At 61.1% G+C, this 23,121-nt stretch overlaps 2 protein-coding genes across 11 annotated transcripts in view; both read right to left on the reverse strand.

Moving 5' to 3' along the window:
- Positions 1–1,321: 1,321 nt before the first annotated feature.
- Positions 1,322–17,136, reverse strand: POMT1 (protein O-mannosyltransferase 1). 3 transcript variants are annotated; one of them, XM_036261696.1, is made up of 20 exons: positions 17,057–17,136; positions 16,329–16,484; positions 15,248–15,354; positions 15,056–15,106; positions 14,432–14,578; positions 13,633–13,744; positions 13,262–13,327; positions 13,089–13,182; positions 12,792–12,947; positions 11,567–11,697; positions 11,069–11,164; positions 9,665–9,757; positions 9,091–9,187; positions 7,327–7,419; positions 6,945–7,065; positions 6,511–6,608; positions 5,618–5,731; positions 3,099–3,225; positions 2,213–2,390; positions 1,322–1,678 (listed from the first exon to the last, which is right to left on the reverse strand). In XM_036261696.1, the coding sequence occupies exons 2-20, from the start codon at positions 16,448–16,450 to the stop codon at positions 1,486–1,488; spliced, it is 2,196 nt and encodes a 731-aa protein (XP_036117589.1). In that variant the 5' UTR covers positions 16,451–16,484; positions 17,057–17,136; the 3' UTR covers positions 1,322–1,485. The 3 variants fall into 3 exon arrangements, with proteins under 3 accessions (XP_036117589.1, XP_036117588.1, XP_036117587.1); XM_036261694.1 differs by having other exon boundaries at positions 1,488–1,678; positions 2,213–2,262; positions 17,057–17,130; XM_036261695.1 differs by having other exon boundaries at positions 12,792–13,182.
- Positions 17,137–18,247: 1,111 nt separating this feature from the next.
- PRRC2B (proline rich coiled-coil 2B) overlaps positions 18,248–23,121 on the reverse strand; it is a 57,405-nt gene continuing 52,531 nt past the window's right edge. For 4 of the 8 annotated variants that reach the window (XM_036261540.1, XM_036261538.1, XM_036261536.1 and 1 more), the window contains one exon: positions 18,248–22,344. In XM_036261540.1, the coding sequence (XP_036117433.1) occupies positions 22,210–22,344 (135 nt within the window). In that variant the 3' untranslated portion in view covers positions 18,248–22,209. The remainder of the gene's footprint in view (positions 22,345–23,121) is intronic. The other 4 variants (XM_036261539.1, XM_036261537.1, XM_036261544.1 and 1 more) reach the window with 1 other exon arrangement.

Raw genomic sequence — 23,121 nt, forward strand, 5'->3', positions numbered from 1 at the left:
CCCCCGACAGGCCTCTCTGTAACCAGCATCAGAGAGAAAGCGGGCGCCTGCTCACCCAGCCCCGAGCCCGCCTGGCCCCTGTGGGGTCTGTCGTGGGTCCCTGAGCCAGGTGCTGTGTGGACTGGCCTTCCCGAGTGTGGCAGGGCCAAGTCCAGGGCTCGCCCCCAGCCAACGTGTGTGCTGACCGGGAATGGCACAGCGAGTGGTGTGGCCAAAGCCGGCCTGTCTCCCTCGCTCATCTGAGCACAAGCCCCACAAACCCGTGGCCTGTCGTCCCGGGGTGTCTCCCCTCCCGTGCGGTGGCTGTTTGTGAAGGGGTCCTTCCCCACTGCCACCAGGGCACTTCCTCTCCGTCCAGGGGCACTAGTTACACAGCTGACGTGGCTGGGCTCGCCTGAGCTCCGTGGCTGGCTTCTGAGGACTGCGACACTCAACACACGTGCGGTGCCCTTTTGGAGAGTCAATAACCACCAACAGGAACCCAGTGCGTCCCTCTTTAATTACACCAGGAAGGCAACTCCAGGGCGAGGAAGCATCCAGATGACACACTGACTGCTGAGGTCGATACTCGCTCAGCGGAACCTCGTGGCGGGTGCCCGAGGGTTAGCCAGTACAGGCGTGAAGAGGGTGGCAGGCTCCACGGGCCGGAGGTCCACGTCCGCCACGCCCCTGCTCACGCACACTGAGTGGCAACCTGCTCCCAGGAGTTCCTCCGCCTCACTGGGCACAGAGGCTCCAGCTCAGCAGGCCCAGTGGGGCACGGGAGGGAGGACCAGGCCCGTCACCAAACCCGCCAACACACCTGTTACTGAGACCAGCCCCGTCTGCCTGCTCCCTGCCTTTTCCCCGGCGCCGAGTCCCACGCTAGCCACTCGATGCTCCACGTGTCCTAGTTTAGGCTCCTAGGAATTGGTGGACCTGGGCGTGTTCACTGCCTGCATAAAATAATCTGCTTAAGCCCGGCCAGTGTGGCTCAGTGGACTGAGCGTCGTCTCATGGACAGAGGTCCCGGTTCGATTCCCAGTCAGCGCACGTGCCTGGGTTGCAGGCTCAATCCCCAGTAGGGGGCGTACAGGAGGCAGCCGATGGATGTTTCTCTCTCATGTTGATGTTTCTCTCTTTTCCTCTCTAAAACGTCAATAAAACCAAAAACAAACAACCTGCTTAAAATGAGGTGCTCGCCCCGGCCAGTGTGGTTCAGTTGGTTGGGCGGCGTCCCAGGCACCAAGAGGTTGCTGGTTCGATTCCAGGTCAGGGCACATGCCTGGGTTGCAGGCTCAATCCCTGGTAGGGGGCGTGCAGGAGGCAGCCGATGGATGTCTCTCTCTCCGTCTCTAAATTAGTAAGAACATATTTTAAAACACAAGGTGCTCATCAGAGGGCCGCTTTGAGAACGAAACCAGCCTTCCAGGCATGGCCGTCTGCACTGTGCTTGTAAACACAGCTAGCCAAGGTGGTTCTGCCCAGTCCGGACCCGCCAGACGCTCACTGTGTCGGGTCCTGTTGGTATTTTCGGATTAAGATGTCCCAGCTCTCTCTCCAGCGAAGGGCCTGGAGTTCGCTGGGAGAGAGTGACTTGTGCCCGTAGGTCAGTGGGCGCAGCGTGTCAAACACGTGGCAGGCAGCGGAGTACCACGCCACCACCAGGGCGCCGAAGACGCTCCTCTGGAGCTCGGACCTGCGGGTGCCAGAGCAGCACAGGTGTGAGGGAGGCTGGCTGTCCTCACCGTGACCTCCACTCACGGCGTCTCACACCTGTCGCCTGGCGGTCACCGACCTCCGCCTTTCTGTCCCTCCTGCCACCCCACCACCAGCCCTGCTGCATCCTGCCCGACGCGCTGAGCGTGACAGTCCTCACTCGTCTGTTTCTCGGTCCACAGCCTCTGCTCTGTCTACACGCAGACTCCCTCTTGAGAGACCTCAAGACCCTGCTACGGGAGGGTCAGTGCCCTCCTCGGGCCTCCAGCAGCGGCTCCAGTCTACATAGCTTCTGGTGTGTCTCCTCTGTGCCCCATGCCATCTGGCCAGTGGCCACTGGCTGTCGAGAACACACCCCACGCCTCCCCACTCCTCGCCTCCGCCCCTGGTCCTCTGTGGACCACAGACGTCCTTCCGTTTCCCACCCATACCAGGGCTTTCGTCTGCGAGACAGCCAGAGCTTCGTGCTCTGGGGACCTCACCCCACCCCCACACTGACCGCGAAGGCCCGAACCTGCACAGGTGCTCGCCGACGTGCTGCAGGACCACGGGCAGCAGCAGGATCTGGAAGGTGAGCGCAGGCAGGTAGTGGTACAGGAAGAGCGTCTTCTCCATCAGCAAGAACGGCAGGTAGTTCACTGCCCAGCCGCCAGCACACAGGGCCCCGGCCAGCACCCAGCGCAGCCAGGAGTCTGGGGGAAAGTCCTCGTGAGCCAGCCTGGCTGGCTGGGGCCGCACCTGGCCAGGCTCTGCCAGCCCAGTCTGACGCTGGCTCTCTCGTCCCTCAGCCACACCCCAGCAGTCGGCTCTCGATTTCTCACCCCCCTTCCCACGTCTCCAGGAAATCAGACTAAGAACCTCCCGCAGCTTCCTGCTGGGTCCTCACGACCCTCTCCTGAGAAACAGCTGTCCCCTGGGGGCCAGGCCAGCCTCTGCCAGCCGGTCAGTCCCCTGGCTGCCGCCCATCAGGAGCGGTGGAGGGCCTTGCGGCCCGGGGGAGGGGACCAGTCCCTGGAGCCCAGCAGTGCGAAGGTGCCTGGGGCCGGCCTGCCTGCGCTTTACTCCTGTTCTGAGAGGGTTTGACGTGGGTCTGTCACTAGCGAACCACCAGCCCTGACGCGCCTGTGGGCTCAGTCCTGTCCAGCCAGGTCGGGGCCAGCTGGGAACGGCCCGAGGCTGCTCCAGGCCCTGGGCTCACGGAGCAGCCCCTGCCCAGCACCCACACTCCCTGGAGAAGCCTCCAAGGCCACGTAGGAGCTGAATTCCAACTGTCTCTGGGGGACACAAATAATTTACGTCCCCTCCATGCAGAGACCAAGCTGCGCCTGAGGCAGAGCTGCCGGGGAGCGGGGCTCAGGTTGGAGCGAGGGGGCTGGTGCAGGGCGGGGAGGCGCACTCACCCTCTGGGAGGTCGCACAGGCGTCGCTGGCGTCTGAGCAGGTGCCAGCAGAAGAGCAGGGTGTACAGCGCGGTGGCGAGCCCGGCCGAGGCCCAGATCACGGCGTTTCCCAGCAGGTGGATCTGAGCCTGCAGGCGACAGGAGACGCCGTCAGCGGGTCTCCGTGGAAGGAGCGCCCCCAGCCCTGTGGCTGGGACGGACCAGACGCTCCTGATGAGACCCTTTCTACAAAGCGCTGAGGTTTTCTCTACGACTGGGAGCAGCCAGGAGTCCGGTTTCAGCAGCACAGCCCTTCGCAGAGGGACCCCCAGAGCAACAGAGCTCAGGGTGGCGCCTGGGCCCTGCTCTGCCACTCGGGGTCGGGGCAGGTCGGTGAGCGCTGTTGCTGGCGTCGCCCGTGAGTGACAGCTGCGCGTGACTCCACCGCCTTTGCTACCAGGTGAGGCAACACCTGCCTGGACAGAGCTCTGCAGGCTCGGACGCCAGGTGCACAAATCAGCAGGGACACTCTGAAAGCCACTGCCAGAGGAGGGGAGCAGTGTGCTCCCACAAAAGCAGAAAAGCCTGGCTTCCCTCCACAGGCAGACCTGACCTCACCCCGTGGTGCTGGTGGGAGGGGCCCAGGCCTGGTGAGGACGGCCCTGGAGGGAGGTGGGAGGGGCCCAGGCCTGGTGAGGACGGCCCTGGAGGGAGGTGGGAGGGGCCCAGGCCTGGTGAGGACGGCCCTGGAGGGAGGTGGGAGGGCCCAGGCCTGGTGAGGACGGCCCTGGAGGGAGCGGTGGGAGGGGCCCAGGCCTGGTGAGGACGGCCCTGGAGGGAGGTGGGAGGGCCCAGGCCTGGTGAGGACGGCCCTGGAGGGAGGTGGGAGGGGCCCAGGCCTGGTGGGGACGGCCCTGGAGGGAGCGGTGGGAGGGCCCCAGGCCTGGTGAGGACGGCCCTGGAGGGAGGTGGGAGGGGCCCAGGCCTGGTGAGGACGGCCTTGGAGGGAGCGGTGGGAGGGCCCAGGCCTGGTGAGGACGGCCCTGGAGGGGGCGGTGGGAGGGCCCAGGCCTGGTGAGGACGGCCTTGGAGGGAGCGGTGGGAGGGCCCAGGCCTGGTGGGGACGGCCTTGGAGGGGGCGGTGGGGGGGCCCAGGCCTGGTGAGGACGGCCCTGGAGGGAGGTGGGAGGGCCCAGGCCTGGTGAGGACGGCCCTGGAGGGAGCGGTGGGAGGGGCCCAGGCCTGGTGAGGACGGCCCTGGAGGGAGGTGGGAGGGGCCCAGGCCTGGTGAGGACGGCCCTGGAGGGAGCGGTGGGAGGGCCCAGGCCTGGTGAGGACGGCCCTGGAGGGGGCGGTGGGAGGGCCCAGGCCTGGTGAGGACGGCCCTGGAGGGGGCGGTGGGAGGGCCCAGGCCTGGTGAGGACGGCCCTGGAGGGAGCGGTGGGAGGGCCCAGGCCTGGTGAGGACGGCCCTGGAGGGGGCGGTGGGAGGGCCCAGGCCTGGTGAGGACGGCCCTGGAGGGAGGTGGGAGGGGCCCAGGCCTGGTGAGGACGGCCCTGGAGGGAGGTGGGAGGGGCCCAGGCCCGGTGAGGACGGCCCTGGAGGGAGGTGGGAGGGGCCCAGGCCCGGTGAGGACGGCCCTGGAGGGAGGTGGGAGGGGCCCAGGCCCGGTGAGGACGGCCCTGGAGGGAGGTGGGAGGGGCCCAGGCCCGGTGAGGACGGCCCTGGAGGGAGGTGGGAGGGGCCCAGGCCTGGTGAGGACGGCCCTGGAGGGCGGTGGGAGGGGCCCAGGCCTGGTGAGGACGGCCCTGGAGGGAGCGGTGGGAGGGCCCAGGCCTGGTGAGGACGGCCCTGGAGGGGGCGGTGGGAGGGGCCCAGGCCTGGTGAGGACGGCCCTGGAGGGGGCGGTGGGAGGGCCCAGGCCTGGTGAGGACGGCCTGGAGGGGGCGGTGGGAAGGGGCCCAGGCCTGGTGAGGACGGCCCTGGAGGGGGCGGTGGGAGGGCCCATGGCCTGGTGGAGACGCCCTGGAGGGGGCGGTGGGAGGGCCCAGCCTGGTGAGGACGGCCCTGGAGGGAGGTGGGAGGGGCCCAGCCCGGTGAGGACGGCCCTGGAGGGAGGTGGGAGAGCCCAGGGCCCGGTGAGGACGGCCCTGGAGGGAGGTGGGAGGGCCCAGGCCCGGTGGGACGGCCCTGGGGGAGGTGGGAGGGCCCAGGCCCGGTGAGGACGGCCCTGGAGGGAGGTGGGAGGGGACCAGGCCTGGTGAGACGGCCCTGGAGGGAGGTGGGAGGGCCCAGGCCCGGTGAGGGACGGCCCTGGAGGGAGGTGGGAGGGCCCAGGCCCGGTGAGGACGGCCCTGGAGGGAGGTGGGAGGGCCCAGGCCCGGTGAGGACGGCCCTGGAGGGAGGTGGGAGGGCCCAGGCCTGGTGAGGACGGCCCTGGAGGGAGGTGGGAGGGGCCCAGGCCTGGTGAGGACGGCCCTGGAGAGTGCAGGACCAGGTGGGAAGCAGAGGGGCCCTCAGGGAACGATGCAGGCTGCTTACGCTGGTCCTGGGGTGCAGCCAGTAGGCGATGTTGGTGTCCAGGGTGACCCAGTCCAGAGGCGTGGAGCTGTACTTGTGCTCCGAGTCGTCGCTCCGCATCGTCAGCATCCTCCACTGCGACAAAGCAGAGGCTCGGAGTCAGCCAGCCCGACGCTGTCCTTGCTCGGGCACTCGCTGGGCTGGAGCAAACGCTGCCCCTTCATGGGAGGGGTCCAACCGCAGGCTCATCTGAACCGTGCAGCAGAGGGCGTGCCGGCCTGGCAGGCGGGCTTGTCAGGAGACCTGGGTTCCGACCGGGGGTAGCCCCGGAACGTGGCCTCCCAGGGGCTTGTCACCTCGTCTGCAGACAAAGTGACTGTCCTCAAGTCAGGGACCCATGTTTCTGGTTCCCATGGCTCTAGGGCTCCCTCACATTGACCAGAGCCCATTCTGCCCTGCCCTGGGAGCCTCAAAGTGTACCCCGGCAAGGTGGCAATTCTGTGTGGGCTGCGGAGTCTCCTGCCTGCAAAGCCACAGGCCTGGGACGCAGGGCTGCGGCGCTGCTTACAGTGGAGGAAGGGACACATGCGTCCACTGCTGATTGAGGCTCCAGTTTGTTATTATTATGATTGTTTAATCCTCACCGAAGGACATGCATTCGTTTTAGAGAAAGGGGAAGGGGGAGAGAGAAACATCAGCCGGTTGCCTCCCTTATGCACCCCAACTGGGGAGTGACCCTGCAACCTAATACGTGTCCTAACCAGGAACCGAACCTGCCACCTATTGGTGAGTGGACCAGCGCTACAATCCACCAGGCCACCCGGCCAGAGCCCAGTTTGAAGCCTCGGAAGGCAAGCATGCTGCCGACCACAGCGGCTCTGGGAGCAAAGCCACACCTCCCTCCACCGTGTCACCTGCAGCTCGGAGAACCTGGCCAGGAAGCTCAGGTTTCTGCTGACGTCCATCTGAGTAGGCGAGTGCAGCTCCAGCTCCCTCTCCTTCTGCTCCTGGCCTGGCAACACACCAGAACCCAACAGGACATGAGCGGGCTCAGGGCAGGGAGCTCAGCACAGCTGCCGGCTTGGTCCGGAGGCGACTTCCCTGCTTTCCAACCCCCACGGCGACCCACAGCACCCCAGTCTCCCCACGCGAAACTGCCGGCACGTGTGGATCTCTAGACCCGTGGACAGCTCCGCGCACCGCCTGCCCACGACCGCGCGGAGAAGTGCCCCTGGTCGCTGGCAGCTCAGTGGGGCACAGAGGGGCGGGTGGTGACAGAGCGTGGAGTCGAGCCTTCGGCGGTGGCTCACCAGGGCCCCGCCGGCCCGGGACGCGCAGGCGCACTCACTCCGGCCGTAGCGGTGTTCCTCCACGGTCCACACGGTGCTCTCGTGGTAGCCCCGGGACAGCTTCTCCCCAACGACCTCCAGCTGCCGAAAGCCCCAGTCAGGGAGGTGCGCCCCGCTCAGCTGGAAGACAGAGACAGGACTAGTGAGGGGACAGCCGGCCCTGGCTCAGCCCGGCGGGGAGGGGCCGCACCGCTGGTCAGCAGCCCGCGAGGGCACAGACCGCCCTCCGTGGGGCCCAGTTCCGAGAAGGCACAGAGCCCTCCCACCTGCAGTGGTGGCGGCAGGACGAGGCAAATGGCTGGGGGCGCCGGCTCGGCCGGAGCTGGGTGCAGGGGCTGTGGGCCCGGAGCTCCGCAGGCCCCCGAGCAGCGGCGCCCTCACCTTCAGGATGGCGGAGGTGTTCACGTGCACGAGGCGAACCTCCGACAAGATGGTCTTCCAGACCTCCGCGTCCGACTCCCTGTTCACGATGTCCTGTAGGAGCAGACCTGCCCGTCCTGCTCCGTTTTCAGATTTCCTTAACCGAACAGATGAGACCGGGCAGCAGGTGCTGAGACTGACGGGGGGCGCCGGGGGGCTGGTTCTCAGAAGGGACATGTGCCCTCCTGCAGGGGCAGCTCGGGGCTCCGTGGCAGAAACCACAGGACGGTGCCCTCCTGCAGGGGCAGCTCGGGGCTCCGTGGCAGAGACCACAGGACGGTGCCCTCTCTGTGCTTCTGGAACGCCTGCTCACCCAGGGCTCAGAGCTTCGGCCCAAGTGCAAAGACGATGCAGTGCAGGCGACAGACCCTCCCTGAAAAGGGCCCTGACTTCGACACTGAGCACTAACATCTATAGAGCATTTGCGTTGTCAGAACTTTGCCCCCGTGAGGTCACGTAGCTACTGACAAGAACCAGAGGAAGCCAGGGGCTGGGTTGCGGTGAGCACCCCCCTATTCCGTGTGGGGCCGAGGGGGCCACCAGCAGGGAGGAGGAGGAGGAGGTGGAGGAAAAGGATCAGCACTGAGCCCTCAGCAGCGAGACTCTCAGCAGAGGCTCCCTCCAGAGCTCCCAGTGAAGGGAGGAGCACAAACAACTCCACTGAGGTGGGAACGCTGGGGGAGGGGACGGGGAAGCAGGTGCACGCACATCGCAGCACACGGGCGTCCGTCACACGCGAAGGGGGAGGGGACAGGGAAGCAGGTGCACACACATCGCAGCACATGGACGTCCATAACACGCGAAGGGGGAAGGGATGGGGAAGCAGGTGCACGTACATTGCAGCACATGGACGTCCATCACACGCGAAGGGGGAGGGGACGGGGAAGCAGGTGCACGCACATCGCAGCACATGGAGGTCCATCACACGCGAAGGGGGAGGGGACGGGGAAGCAGGTGCACACACATCATAGCACACGGACGTCTGTAACACGTGAAAGGGGAGGGGACGGGAAGCAGGTGCACGTACATCGCAGCACATGGAGGTCCATCACACGCGAAGGGGGAGGGGACGGGGAAGCAGGTGCACACACATCATAGCATGCGGACGTCCGTCACACGCGAAGGGGGAGGGGACGGGGAAGCAGGTGCACACACATCATAGCACACGGACGTCTGTCACACGCGAAGGGGGAGGAGACGGGGAAGCAGGTGCACACACATCATAGCACACGGACGTCTGTCACACGCGAAGGGGGAGGGGACGGGGAAGCAGGCGCACGCACATCGCAGCACACGGACATCTGCCGAGGACTGAACGGGGTGGGGGCTGGAGTTAGTGGGGAGCTGCTGCTGCAGGTCCGAGTCTGACCCTCAGGGCGGTGACCCCAGTGCCATCTGTGAGCCCTGACTAGCTCGTGTCCTTGAATTCAGATGGTCCAATGACCCAGCAACCCTAGAACCTTCTTCCTGCTGCCCTTCCCAGGACTCCACATGCAGCCCCGGAGAGTGAGACTCATTCCCTAGTCACTCAGTGGAAGGCGGCCACCATCCCGCCAGCCTCAGGAAGGGGCCGTCCCCAGGAACCGCCGCCTCTCCTGGGACATCCCGGGACATCCCGGGACCGGCCGGGATGACCGGAGGATCCCTGGCTGGCTGAGGGTCAAACATCCTGCGGAAGGGGGGAGGGGGTGCTGACGCAACGGCTGCCCGCTCCACAGGACTCACCAGTCTCCAGAGGTTCTGGGCGGGCATGGAGATGTTGTAGTCGATGTAGCAGGACACCTCCTGCGCGTGGGGGTTCAGGGGGGCCGCCACGTCATGCCTGCAAGCAGACAACGCTCGCAGGAGTCCCCCATTCACTGCCTCCTTGAGGGAAGAGCCGCTGCGGCCCGAGGACGCACACCTGGAGGCTTGTGGAGAAACAGACTGAAAGGGAAGGGATGCTGCAGGAGCCGCATCTCAGGGAAAGCAGGGCACGCAGACCGCAGACAGTGGGAGGCGGCACAGTCGGGGCTGCCGGGTACCCCGAAATACAGGGCTGCTCAGAGGTCAAGTCAGGTCAGGGCTGAGAGCCAAACATGTCCTAACCCTCCGGACCCCACTGAACCCCGCTTCAGTCCTGCTGACACTTCGGGGGCCCCACCGATGAAGGGGCCCCACTGCACCCCGCAGGGCGAGCCCGGCGGTGTCCCATCACCTGCACCCTCGGGGCTCCCGGTCCCTCACTGAGGCCATCTCCTTTCCTCCCCCCTCAGCTGCCATCGGGGCCCCTCCCAACGCGGAGGGCGGCAGGGCTCACGTGTTGAGGAAGCGGGTGGTCATGCCGTGTACCAGCTGCACCACGTCTCCGTGCCGCACCGGCCTCGGCGGGGCGCTCACCTCCAGCTGGTGCCTGGAGACAGGGGACAGGCTGGCGGGACGTGCTGGCCACTGCCCCGAGCTGCGGCCTCACCAGCAGGGCTCTGAGAGCTCCCGGGGGCTGACTGCGGCGCCCAGCCAATCTGCCCCCACACAGGCGACCCCTGTAGGGCAGAGCACTTCCCGGAGCTCAGCTCTGAGACCTGCGGTCTCTCTCCCAGCTTCCAGACATCACTGAGCTGCTGTGCTACGGACGAATGCACGGCACCCTCTCCGAAATCCTTCTCGGACAGACAGACCTCTGTTCTGTGCCTGCCCAGTGACAGGTCCTCGGGGCCTAACGGGGGCTGAGCACACGGCTGAACAGCCAGGCGGCCCTGCCCCGGGTCACTGCAGCAAGGGTGCATCCGTGAGTGCGTGAGCAACGACTCAGACAATGGGACAGTGGCAGAGAGGAGGGGGCCCTGGGGTGGCCAAGGTAGGCCACGGAGGAGCTGACCTCCCAACTTGACTCACAGAGGAGCCAGCCAGGTAGTAACACGTCGCCCAAGGCAGAGGCTGCCTGCTCCAGGAATTCGGGGCTGGAGCAGGTGGTTTGGGCCTGTGGGCACCATGTGGGGTCTGGAGTTGGTTCGGGGGCAATGGAAGCTGGGCAAGGGGTCTGAGCAGGAGGGTGACCAACATAGGTTATGTTCTAAAGGACCACTTGGGGAGCTTCTGAAGCTGGGGAGTGCGGAGTGGAAACAGGTCACTGGGGAGGGGAGGAGGGAGACGGGAGGTAGAGACCTGGGTGGAGCGCATTCAGAGGCAAAATTGTTAGCACTGGCTGAGCCACTGGACGTGGGGAGTGAGAGAGAGACCTCCATCTGTGAGGTCTGAGCAAGAAAATGGTTTTAGCCCGGCTGGTGTGGCTCAGTGGACTGAGCGTCATCCTCTGGACTGAGAGGTCCCGGATCGACTCCTGGTCAGGGCACATGCCTGGGTTGTGGGCTCGATCCCCAGTAGGGGGCGGGCAGGAGGCAGCGGATGGATGTTTCTCTCTCACATTAGTGTGTTTCTCTCTCTCTACCTTCCTCTCTCTCTAAAAAAAGCAATAAAAACATATTAAACAAAAAGAAAAGAAAGAAAAAGGAGGCGCTGGGACAGGCCTGTAAAGTACCAGGAGAGACAGCAGGCAGTCACTGTGGACGAGCTAACCCTGACCAAGGGCTCACCAGCACAGCGCTGGACTCCAAGCTTCGAGGGAAGGAGTGTGGACAGAGAGGAGGGCCTGGCACTGCCCGAGGCCCCACCCAGCCAGGCCAGGAGGCGGGCCCTGCCCGGGAGGCCCAGGAACTGCACGCACCTCCCAGGATCCTTGACGATCCACCAGTTGTTGACGTCTTTGAAGGGGTAGCAGGTCACCTGCTGCTGGTGGGAGCTGCCTCGGCTGTCCTCGTAGCTGCGTGGAGTCAGCAAGGGGCTGTCTGCAGGGGGCTGGCGAGGGGCCCGCAGCCTCTCTCCCCGGGCTCCTGTGAACGCTAACTAGCGAGGTGTTTGGGGAAATAACGATAAAACAAGAAGTCCACACCACGAGGGACTAGAATGCGTGGCCCTATGCAGCACGCACCAGGAGCAGAAAGCGACCGCGTGGGCGCCGCGTGGCTGTCACGCAGACCCGTCAGGGCCCTCTGCTCAGCGAGACCCTCACTGGTTCACCGCAGAAAGGACAAGACACTGTGATCATCAGATCTAAGAGCTGTTTCTTTCTGTCTCACAAACCTCTTCATACAATGTGAAAGGTGGTGACAAATTATGGAAAAACATTTTATAACCTTCCCACGAAAACGGCCGCTGTCCTTACATCCTGGGGTAGGTGCTCTGGTGGGAATGAAGCCAGCAGGGCATGGGCTTGCCGAAGGCGCTCTTCAGAGTGACCTGGGACCCGTAGGCCACCTCCAGCGGCTGGCCCTGCGTGATCCGCGCCAGCCCTCCCTAGACGAGAGCCAAAGGGGCAGTGAGACACGGCCCGGCCTCTGGCAGCCGCTCTGCACCGGGGCGGTCAGGGTGGCGCAGACAGTTACACGTGACAGGACCCAGCAGCCCCCCGACTGAAGGCCGCCTCCGGGGCCAGGCACTCGGCTCACCCTTCACACCCTCACTGAGTTCTGACCCTGTCCTGTGAGAAAGGACAATTATGTCTGTTTCAGAAATGAGAAAACAGACTTGAGTGAAAGTTGTCCAAAAACACAGAGCCAGCACTTCCAAACAGGCCCGTGCGACTTCGGGCCACCATCCCAACGACCGCAACTGGTGCATTTCACTCCTCTGCAAAGTTCGTGAGAATGAACCAGAGTCGGGTCTGGGCCCACGACCAGATCACGTCCAGTGTGCCCTGGACCACAGGCGCCCGCCCGATGGGGACTTCGCAGTGGTCTCCGGGGATCACACGGACGAGAGCTAACCCTTTGCTTATTTCTACACCATTGGTATATTCAGAACTAGTTTCAAATACAGAAACGGCCCAGCTGGTGTGGCACCAAGAGGTCGTCGGTTCGATCCCCGGTCAGGGCACATGCCCAGATTGTGGGCCTGATCCCCACTAGGGGGCGTGCAGGAGGCGGCCAATCAATGTTCTCTCTCATCGATGTTTCTATCTCTCTCTCCTTCCCCATTCCTCTCTCTCTAAAATCAACAAAGAAAACATTTTTTTAAAATACTGAAGTAAATTCCTCATTTCTTATTTATTTTATTTTTTTTATCCTCACCTGAGGACATTTTTCCATTTTTGTTCAGATAGAGTGGGAGCGGGAGAGAGAGAGAGAGAAACATCGACATGAAAGGGACACATCAAGTGGCTGCCACCCGCACAACCCCACCAGGGCCGAGGACAAACTGCAACCAAGGTACATGCCCTTAGCGGGAACCGAACCCGGGTCTCTCTGGACTGCAGGCCGACGCTCTAACCGCTGCGCCAAACCAGCCAGGGCAATTCAGCTATTCCTCTAGTTCTAACTTGATAGTGTTTACGTAAGAAACGCTGAGCCCACTACGGCCCTCTTTCTGAGGTGGCTGTGTACCCCTCTCACCTCCAGGCTGGCCTGGAACGCACTGGACATGATCTGGTCGTGGGGTCCAGAGCGGCAGAGCAGCGTCAAGTGGACGTAGAAGAAGAGCAGGTACGTGACGACCGGGACGAGCACCAGGGCCACCGCTCGGGCCAGCACGTGGCAAAGCACACAGACCTGGCACACAGGTGGGCGTGTCCATCTCCACAGCGCAGCCCCGCCCTCCTGTCCCCTCCTGAACTGTCCCTGAAATGCCCCGTCCCACCCCTGCCTACCCCACGCGGCCACCCTCGTGCCGCGCACACCACCAGCACCCACATTTGACAGGGTCCGGTCTCCTATCAGGTGCCAGGTGTGAACAGTGGCGACTCCAAGTACCAGCAAGTAAGTGAAGACGCCCATGTATTTGGTGCTGAAAGGCCGGTGGAGAGGACGTTAGAATAAGACAGACGCGTGGGGCGTGGGCGCTGCCTCAGACCCGCCAGACTCACCCGACCGCACAGGCGCAGGCCACTCCCGTCAGCGTCAGCCAGAGCCACCAGCTCGGAGAGAAGGGCCTGGGCAGAGAGGACAGCGGAGCTGGGACAGGTCTGAGCTCTCTCGGGCCAGCGGGCTGCACGGCTTCAGGGACGAGGGAAATGAACCCTCACCCCCAAACCTCGGTCCTGGCAGGTTTTCTTCATGGCCAGAACGTCTCTCCGGTTAGAAAGTGAGGAGTATTTGCGAAGCCATGAGCCAAAGGCTGGTCTGGGCGGCTGACCGCAGGGCAGCCGGTGAGCAGGCCCCAGAGGAAGAGGCCTCAGCCCCAGACCACCACACTTCCTTCTCATTCAGGAGGAAGGACAGGCCCCACACGCCTCACCTGCGCTTCTGGGAGTTGGAGAACTTCAGGTAGGACAGCACGGCCGACAGATTAAAGAAGATCAACAGCGATTCCAAAAGCATCAGCCTGGACTGAGTGATCAGCGCGTTCTCTGTGGGAAAGACGACACGGTCCGCTGTGAGGGAGCAAGGGCAGGAGTGACGACGGAAACGTCCACAAAGCAGCAAACGTTCCACATGGCTCGGAGCACGAAGGCCGGGTGTTCGGAATTGGGGTGTCCGGAAGGGCACCCGCCCCACAACCACGAAGGCAGATTCTTAGGTGTGAGTCCCACCTACTGAGACCCTTGCGACCTTGGGCAAGTCCCTGAACCTCTCTGAGTCTTCCTTTTTCTCATCTGCAGAAGAAATACCAGCTCTCGGAGCCGCGGTGAGGCCGTCACTCACGTTGGCAGTCTCCCCAGAGCTGTGGACAGGCACCCACCTGCTCCTCGACAGTCTGCCTGTGCACGCGCACTAGTACCGCTAGCACCGCCTGGGCAGAGACCCTGGGGAGGAGCGGGGCCTGGGAGGCGGGTGGGAGGAGGCGGGCTGTCAGTGACACAGCCGGGTGCAGGCGGAGGTGCTCACAGCAGGCAGCTGTCTAGGCAGCCCAGGTGTGCATGGCCACGCCTCCACACGCAGTTGGGCTACCCACCTCCACATCCCACAGCAGATGCACTGCCTGCATTTCCTTCCATCCCGTGAGCAGACGCCACTGCGGGAGGCCTGTGCCCTAAACCCTGAGCGCTCCTGGGCCACACACGGAGAAGTGACAGCGGGCAGAGGCCGGGTCTTACCGATAAGTATCAGCAGGGCCGCTCCCATGGCGGCACAGTGAGAAAAGTGGAGCTCCCACAGGATCTGGTAGGCCATGGGGACCGCCAGGGCCCCCGCGAGGGCCGGCAGCAGGCGCAGGGACCACACGGGCACGTTGCTGCTGTATTCTAGAAAGCCACCACAGCACAGCTGAGCACCCCAGGTTTCCCAGCCCAGTGTCACATTTGTAGGCTCCAGGCTGAAAGTTTACAAGACTGGGGACCTCACTGGGCACCGAGTAGGAGTCGGTCTTTGAGACGCGCTGGATTTAGGCGGGAACCAGCTCTCATTACACACAGGGATAACCACGGGTCTGAAGTCAGTTCGTGCTTTACTTCTTTATAAATTTGCCCTATTTCCTAAACCACTGTGACAACACACGCCACTTATACAAAAGGTCATTGGGATCGGATGCACGTGAAGACTGTGTGTACCAAGAACTAGAAATAAAATAATAATTGTAACTAAACCCTAAGATATTTACCAGATTTTTCAAAAGCCTTTCACTTGTACCCAAACAACTGATCATACCCTGGACTCAGGTTAATAAACCACAGTTGTTCATTAAGTGCACATTAACAATGGAAATGAAAATGGCCATTTACCTGCTCCAATTCTGTTCCACAAAAAGTTACCGTCGAATCCTCCTAAATAACCTAAAACAGGATTAATCAGTAACGATCACGTTCAGCAATAGTTCAGGAGTGCCCAACAGTGGCAGCCAATAGGGAAACAACAGTAAATAAATAATAAGATATGGTTTCTGCCCTCAAGAAATTGCACCTATAAGATCCTACCTCCTAAGGCCAGCAGCATGTGACCAAATGGCGGTCCACTGCCATCCAAAAAGAAGACCCGCTTCATGTAAAAAGAGATGTACTGCCCATAATAGACTTCATCGAAACTGAAAAACAAACCCACGTTATAGCTCACTATAAATCATTGCGGTAAAAAGGTGTCAGGATAAATGCACACCTGTGCTTCCAACAGCTTCAGGGAGTGATCAGCAAAGTTTGGGTCCCCAGATATGAAGACACCCATACAGCAGCATCCACCCATAGGGACGGGCCATCCCGACACAGGTTCTGTTTCTCTCCCTAGTTCCCAATGTTGGGGTGTGCCATTATCCAGGCCCCTGAAAGGCCTCACGGACCCGAGGCTAATCCCCTTGTCCACCAGCACAACAAAGGCACATACTGCAACAAAACATTTTCAGGTGACGGCATGAAGGAATTGCTGTCAACTTTTTTAGGTGTGATAATGCTACTGTGGTTGCGTGTGTTTGTTTAAGATCGGCTCTTTTGGAAATATATGTATACTGAATTACTTATGGATAAAATACAGCTATGATTTGCTTAAAAAAAAATCCACTGCAGGGAGGGGGTGGCTATGAGTTGGTAACTGTTGAAGCTGCGTGGTGAATACATTGGTGAGGGGGTCATCATACTGTTTTCCCTACTTTTTATATGTTTGATGTTTTCCATAAGAAAAAGTTAAATGAAAAACAACACATGCATTAGATCATAAACAGCCCTTTAATAACTACGGGAATCATTTCCCACTGTGACAAAGAACATACTCTAAGGTCAATGAGGACTCACTCCCATATTCCCCAACCTTCTGCCCTCCAATCTCCAGGTTCTCAATGGTCACCTGAGGCTACTGCTCCTGCCATAAACCTAGGGGGCAAGATGGGGCAAATGGACTATGCAGGGGTTTTCCTGGGGGCCAACCAGCCTCTCCTCTAACGGCCCAAAGCACCCCTCACCAAGAAGCCCAGAATTCCACTCTCCCATTCACTCTGTTTAAAAGGCACTTCCTGTCACCGAAAAATCCCAGTTCTTTCTGATTCACCCTGAATGGCATTGTTCGGCTTACACCACAGCTCTGGGATAGGTGAGTCCCCACAGTCGGCTCAGTAACCCCATCACAGTCAGAGCCACAACGTTCAAGTTGACATCAGCCTTCACCAGTACCGGCCGCTGCAAAAATCCCAGCATCTTGTAGAAAAGCCAGCCAGCCGGGGAGGAGTCCCTGGAAAAGACCAGAAGAGCTGTCACCGGGAAACGGGTGGCCACCAGGAAGGCTCGCAGGGGCGGTGAAAAGGACCTCGGGCGCGCCAGGGAGAACCACGCTGTGGGCCCTTGAGCACCAGGAGGCAGCCAGCCAACCAAGGTGGGGATTCAGGATTCGCTCCTGGGGGCAGGCCTCCGCACCTGGGCGGTGTGGCTGGCTTTCAGCGCGGGGACCTTCACCTTCCGCACGCTGCGTCCCTCTCTGCCCCACGCGCCCCCTTCCCTCCCGGGGCAGCACCCTGTCGCCCCCTTTCTCACCCCGAGGCCCACCCCCCTGGAGCTCCACTTCTCTAAGGCTACGTCTGCCCCGGGCGCTCCCCTTCTCTCCGCAGGCGGCACCTGTACCGGGCCACCGTCTTTACCAAAAGTTCCGCCTGTCCCCCTTCCCGGGACCCCGGTGCCGGCCCCGCCCCCTGTTCGGACAACACCCGACGCCCCGGGCCCAGCTCGCCTGCAGGCCGCGCACGCGCCTCCGGCCCGACTCTCCCCGGTGCCCCGACTGGGCTCTCGTCCCCGGCGCCGCAGACGTACTCGAGTTTTTTCCGGTCCCCGCCGAGAGGCTCCCCACCGCCGCGGCGCCTGGGACCCGTCGGAGGGGCGGAGGGTGTGCGGCCGCTCGGGGGCCCCTGCGGCGCACGCGCGGGGCGGGGCCAGGCCACTCGGCATCAGCACCGCCCCCCGCCCCGTTCGACGTTCGATTCGCTGCGCCTGCGGGGTGGGCCGGGCAGCGGCGCGCGTGCGCACTGGGCGGGCGCCGCACGCGCTCGTTAAGCGCTTTGGCTTTTGGGGGCGCCTGTGCACCCGGAAGCCACGTTTACGTTGCACAACAGCAGAGGGGCCGCGCCCGCCTTCCGCGCGGTGTGGCGCGGACCCGCCGTGCCCTCGCCGGCCCTTCCTGACCTCTCGTCCGCGCGCGTGCTGACCCGGGCGGCCTGCTGCGGCCGTCACCACCCCCTCTGCCTGGGTCTGCCGTGTGCCGGCTCGTCTCCACGTGGGGGCCACCCTGCCCGCACTAGGTGATTCACCCGGGCTCGCGGGCCCCGGGAGCTCTGTGAGCCCGTGTCCCGCGGGCCCAGGGCAGCGGGGGGGGGGGGGGGCACCGGGCCCGGGTGCCCTTCTTCCTAGTCTGGAGGTTCAGAAGGAATGCAGGGCAGGGCTTCCTCGCGGAGGGGCTGCCCTTACGTGGGAGCAGTTCCGAAGTTGCCTACATTCTCCCCCAGTGCGGGCGCTGTGCCAGTGCTGCGCCCTCTTTGATCCCACACCGCCCGGGAGCAGGGACGGTCACCACCCGCCTCAGGTGAGCAGCAATGACTGACGACGTCTCCTCTGAGAACCGCCCCCCGAGCCCAGGTCCAGGCTCTTGGCCCTTCCTGTTTCCTGCACCGCAGGGCGGCGCAGCCCTCCTACTTCCAGCAGAAAAGGGCACCCGACCCAGCAGCGCAGCAGCACAGCAGCACTCGCCCCTGACCCACCCGCTGCCTCTCCAAGGGGGCCGGCGGGCAGGCCGAGGCGCACACCCTCAGGCCCTCGGGTGGAGCCGGACTGCTGATGCGGACCATTTGGAAGATGCACCTTACTCCGTCCCAGGCCCTTCTCCCCTGCACGTTGCTTCAAGGCTCTTCAGCCAAGTCACTCCTATCAACTCTCTCAAAGGGAAATGACAGGAAACCGAGGACACACAGCATGAGAACGCATGTTCAATTTTAGGGTGATTTTTTTTTTACTTTTTTTATTTAAATAAGGAGAATTCTTTCACATGGAAAGAGTTAGTACAATCACATATTTGAAAGGAGAAACAATAGGTACTGATCCGAAGGGACAGGGCAAAGGGCGAGTGTGCCACCATGGCCTGGTGAACCCATGATTCCATTTCCCACCAAGGTAAAAGCTTCCCCAAACAATGTATGAACAAGCTGCACATTACACCTTTAGCCATCGTCTGCCCTTTCAAATATCTGGTCTACATGAAAAGACAAAGAGGAAAAGCCAAAATGAAAACAAAAGGAAACAAAAACAACCCTTTCAAGAACAACACAAAACCCCCAAACCCTTTTCACTATGCAAGGCATGAGGTCCAAAGCTTACAGTACAGTATCCCCTTTAAACAATGGAAGAAAGTCATCCACACAGAGCCTTCCTAGCAGTTTCCACTTGGAGGCTCTGTAGCATGCTGAAGACAGGCCACCCAACTGGGGCGGGAGACAGTGAGCAGGAGATCACTCGCCAAATACACAATGGTGGTCCGGGTGGAGAGTGTCACTGGGGGACCAATGGTGTCTGACCCCAACACGGAGCCATTCCTGTCCTGGGTGATCTATTAGTCTTAGGTCCCTCTCACGTTCTAAAACAGGAGGGGCTGGTTTTCAGAAGTCTGCATTTCCCACTCATCACAGAACACGACAAAGCACAAACACTTGAGTATCCTTGGTTGCCGAAGGCCATTTTCAACAGACCTTCCAACCCAGGCTTGCTCTGCAGGTGAAAAGGACAAGTACAAGAGGCAACGTGCAACTACTTGGTGGAGGGGAACCGATCAGCAGGAGGAGCTGCACCAGCTTGCCACACAATGGGCCAGTTCGGAACACGCACGTGCACCCTCAGCCTCCTTGGCTCTGAGCATCAGTCACAGACCTCACCCCCATCCAGAAGGCAGACCCCGAAGACAGGAGGGTGAGGGCTGGGAGAACAGTTGCCAGTACTTAATGACAAGATACCCCAGTATGCCTAGAAGTGGCTGGAATGACCACAGCTTTGGAAGTAGACAAACTGATTTTTCTGAATGTGTAACAGTTATTCCTTGTTTTCCCCCTAAAGGAACTAGAGCCCAAAGTATATGAATTCCAAGTTTGAAAACAATAGTATGGATAAAAAGGGGGGAAACAATAAAGAAAACCAGACCAAATACAGCTGGCAGAGAAATCTTCAGTGGGTGGACGACACCTCGGACACACAACCCCACATGCTGGAATTTCACTCCACTGAGTCGTCGATGCTGTACAGACACCACATCAGGCCCCTGGGTGCCAAGCAGTGGGCTGCACCATCAATAGCTGGGGCAAAACTGCCAGCATCAGGAGGGCGACTTTAGCAGGCAAAGGTGCATGAGAGGCCTCTGATACCACCGCATCTCAGCAGCAGAAAAGGTAAGTTCGGGTTTTCAACTGTTCTCGCCAAAGGGCCCAAGACATCCTGGCAGAGTCCTCTGTATGAATTTGCTCTCTGAAAGGGGGGGAGGGGGGATGTCGTCTGGAACCAAAATAAGACCCAATGTCCTACGACCTTGAGCTTGGCTCTAAAACACGAGAAAGGAAAAGACTGCACCTTAAACATCTCTGCACTAAAGATTGCATTTAATCAGACCAAGGAAGGGAGGGGTGCGGCAGGCAAGGCCGCCGTCCGCCCCGAGTCCGTTGAACATGTGTCCCGGTGGAAGGCGCCTGCAGCGGGGCACACGGAGACGGTGAAAGCACTGAAGTTCACATGCAATTTCCGGGCCTTTCCTGCACAGAACACGTCAGACATGATATATAAATAGAGCAGTGAAACATTTACTTTTCTTCACCTAGACCTACAACATCAATACATATAAATAAATTCTAGTGTTTTCTGTTTTTATTGGAGGGGCGGATACAGGGCAGAGAAAAGGGCTGGAGAACAGGGGCTCCTTTGTTCTTGTTTCTCAAGCACGAGTACTGTCACTGTCACTGGCAGGACGCCTGAAGGACACATCTTGAGTTGTAACAGCACCCAGGACTGTTGTTGACTTTCACAATGAGATCAGTTTCCCTTTAGACAAACAGTGCGCACTGGAACCAGGTGTGAGGCTCTGTCTGGCCAGGTTTCCGGGTGACAGGCAGCGGCGAGCGTGTGGCCTGCAGGGGCGGCTGGCGATGGGGGCAGCTGGGAGCGGAGCTGCAGGCAGAGGGCAGTTGGCCCCTCTCTGGGGGAGGAGGGGGCCGGGCAGATGAGCACAGGGGCAGGCGAGTGCAGAAAGGACTTGAGTCAAGATTCGGGGGATGAAAAAAAAAAAAAGAAGCCAGTGAAGAGGACAGAGGGTGGAGGCAAGAAGGGGGTGCTTAAAGCTGCAGAGCGAGCATCTTCCAAGGAAACTAGCCCTCTCGACCTCAGATGGGGGCCTGTCTGCCCACATCCCTAAAGCGGTGAACAGCAACATCGAGTCACTCAGAAGGCCCAAGGCGCCTTTGCCGTGTTCCACACTGAGACACAGCCTGAGCGGCTGGCACACAACCGTGGTGACACTGAGGGCCGACGTCCCCGCCCACTACCACTCCTGCTCCCTGGAACCAGTGGCAGCACCCCCTCTCGGTAGAGGGCTGATTAGTTCCCTGAAGGGTACGTACAAAACTTGAACGTTCCTGTGCCCCTTCCTTGGAATGACAGAATCTGGGATGACTCTAGTTCTCATTTAAAAAACAAAACAGTGTAAAATGGCTCACATGGACATTTTGCTAGAGGCAGCTCTGCGACAAGGCTGCCCGGGCTGCTTTAGAACCACGGTCAGCCCTGCAACACAGCCTCCCCTTGGACCCTGCCCTGGCCGGCTGGACAAGCGATGCCCAATGATCTGGGTCTGCTAATGGGAGAGAAAAAAAGGAGAAACAGGAAGCCCCCCAGCAGCCTTCCAGACCACAGGCCCTGCTGCAGACTCAAGCACATGGCTGTCTGGGGAGGGACTCATGGTTTCTGGTCATGAGCTGTGTAGGTGGAGGGACAGGAGAATCCAGACGGGAAGGGGTGAGGAGAAGGGCGTATCATGGAAGGCTTCTAGGAAAGGGAGTGTGTGTGAAACAGCAGCCCTGCGGGTGCCGGAGCCCCACGAGCAGAGACGCAGAGGGAGCCTGTGGTGCTGTCTGCTCACACGACCAGGCCAAACTGGAAAACACCAGTGACTTGGTATTTCCATGATTTGCCTCAGGGGCCAGCGGGCAACATAACCACTGGCTTTAGAAGAGTCCAGGACAGAAATTCTGGGTAATTCTTATGCTAAAAACGTCGTCAACCTCAATGGGCTGCCCGTAAGCCTCCAGGCCAGGGCTGGGACCAACTGCTTCCCCAGCCCGCAGCTGGGCACGGGCGCTCATAACGGTGTCTTAGTAACCTCAAAGGTTAACCAACTGAGAGGCAGCAGGAGGGAGGGTCGCAGTGATGATCAGATTGAACAGGGGGGAAGGGAACTACCCGAACACGAGAGGGGTCAGGGAGAGGCTGGCGAAGGACACAAAGTTCAGCTACACAGACATAGCTTGTGTTTTGTTTTCCTTTCTCCTTTGTAAAAACCTCAGCTGCTTTTTAGAACAGGAAGCTGCGAGCTGAAAGAAGCCTGCTGCCGGCCGCGTGGGCTGCGCGGGCCGCGAGGGAAGCAAGCACTGAGAAAAGCGCCCGCTCGGGCTGCTCTGCACGGGGCGAGCTGGACGGAGGCTCACAGCCCGCGGGTGAGGAGGAGCCGGGAAGGGTCCTCTGCTGTCTGTATTAAAGCAAGCAGGTCAATGCCACATGTCCACGGTGCAAGCTGGCTAGGCATCAGCGCTTTCAGGAGTGGAGGAGAGAAGGGACGGCTCTCCGCCAGGGCCAGGCGGTCGGACGGAGAAGCTGCCGAGACTCCCGGCCATGGCGGTGCAGGGCGAGGGGCAGCACTGTCCTCAGGCGAGGCCGGCCGGGCACCTTCAGGCCTTGCTCTCCTCCACTCGCACTGCCCGAGGTTTGACTGCTCCAGTTCGCTTCATCTGGGAGGCGGCTGAAGGGGCCTCCTGCAGTTTCACGGCTCCCAGGCTGGATTTTTCATCCACTCGTGGCTTTGCCTTTGGACAGATGAATGGGGACAAAGAAGTTACCCTCACAGAGAAAGCTGTCTGGACACACAGTGCCCACCACCCCTTCCTGCTCCTGAGTCAGAGAAAAGCTACCCTGAGGAGTCCATCCTTCGTGGAGGACAGACTTAGAAGCGACTCTCCTAGGAAGGACACAGGAAGCGCTGCTCTGTCCCCTCCCACGGGTGCTGAGTGCAGTGATTCGGAGAGGCAGAAAGACGCCGGGTCCTCGGGGAGCATTCTGTGATGCCCGCGGGCCTCTGCAGGGGCGGCACATCCAAGGCCGACTGGAAGAACCTTTTCAAATCAGTGCACCCCATGCCCACAGGTAACAAAGCCCTTGCACAGACCTGCCTGTGTGCTGAGGGGCGGGGCCTCCAGGCAGACTTGGTTCTCCCGCACCTTTGACCCTCCTGACTCGCACTTTGTGGGAACCTTTTCCAGGACCAAGTCTGACCTCGAGATTGGCAGTCAGGGTTCCCATTAACCTGCAGGTCTGTACTGTGCAGCTTGTCAGGGTGACCAGCCTCAATCTGCCCCACACCATGGTGTGGGCTCTGGAAGAAAGCTTTAGAAGCTCAATCCAAGCAACTGGAGGGTCGGCCCCCCAGGGAACCACGCCAGAAAGAGTGAAGTGAGTGGCCAACCCTCCAGCTCCGCCAGCCAGTAATGCTGCTTTCTTAAAGACCCACACCCGACACAGCCGAGCTCTGCAGCCGGCACGTCTCAGAGCAGCCGCGAAGAGGACAGTGCCCGGCGGCAAAGACA

This window comes from Molossus molossus, unplaced genomic scaffold (assembly GCF_014108415.1).
Source record: "Molossus molossus isolate mMolMol1 unplaced genomic scaffold, mMolMol1.p scaffold_m16_p_14, whole genome shotgun sequence".
Lineage (NCBI taxonomy): Eukaryota > Metazoa > Chordata > Mammalia > Chiroptera > Molossidae > Molossus > Molossus molossus.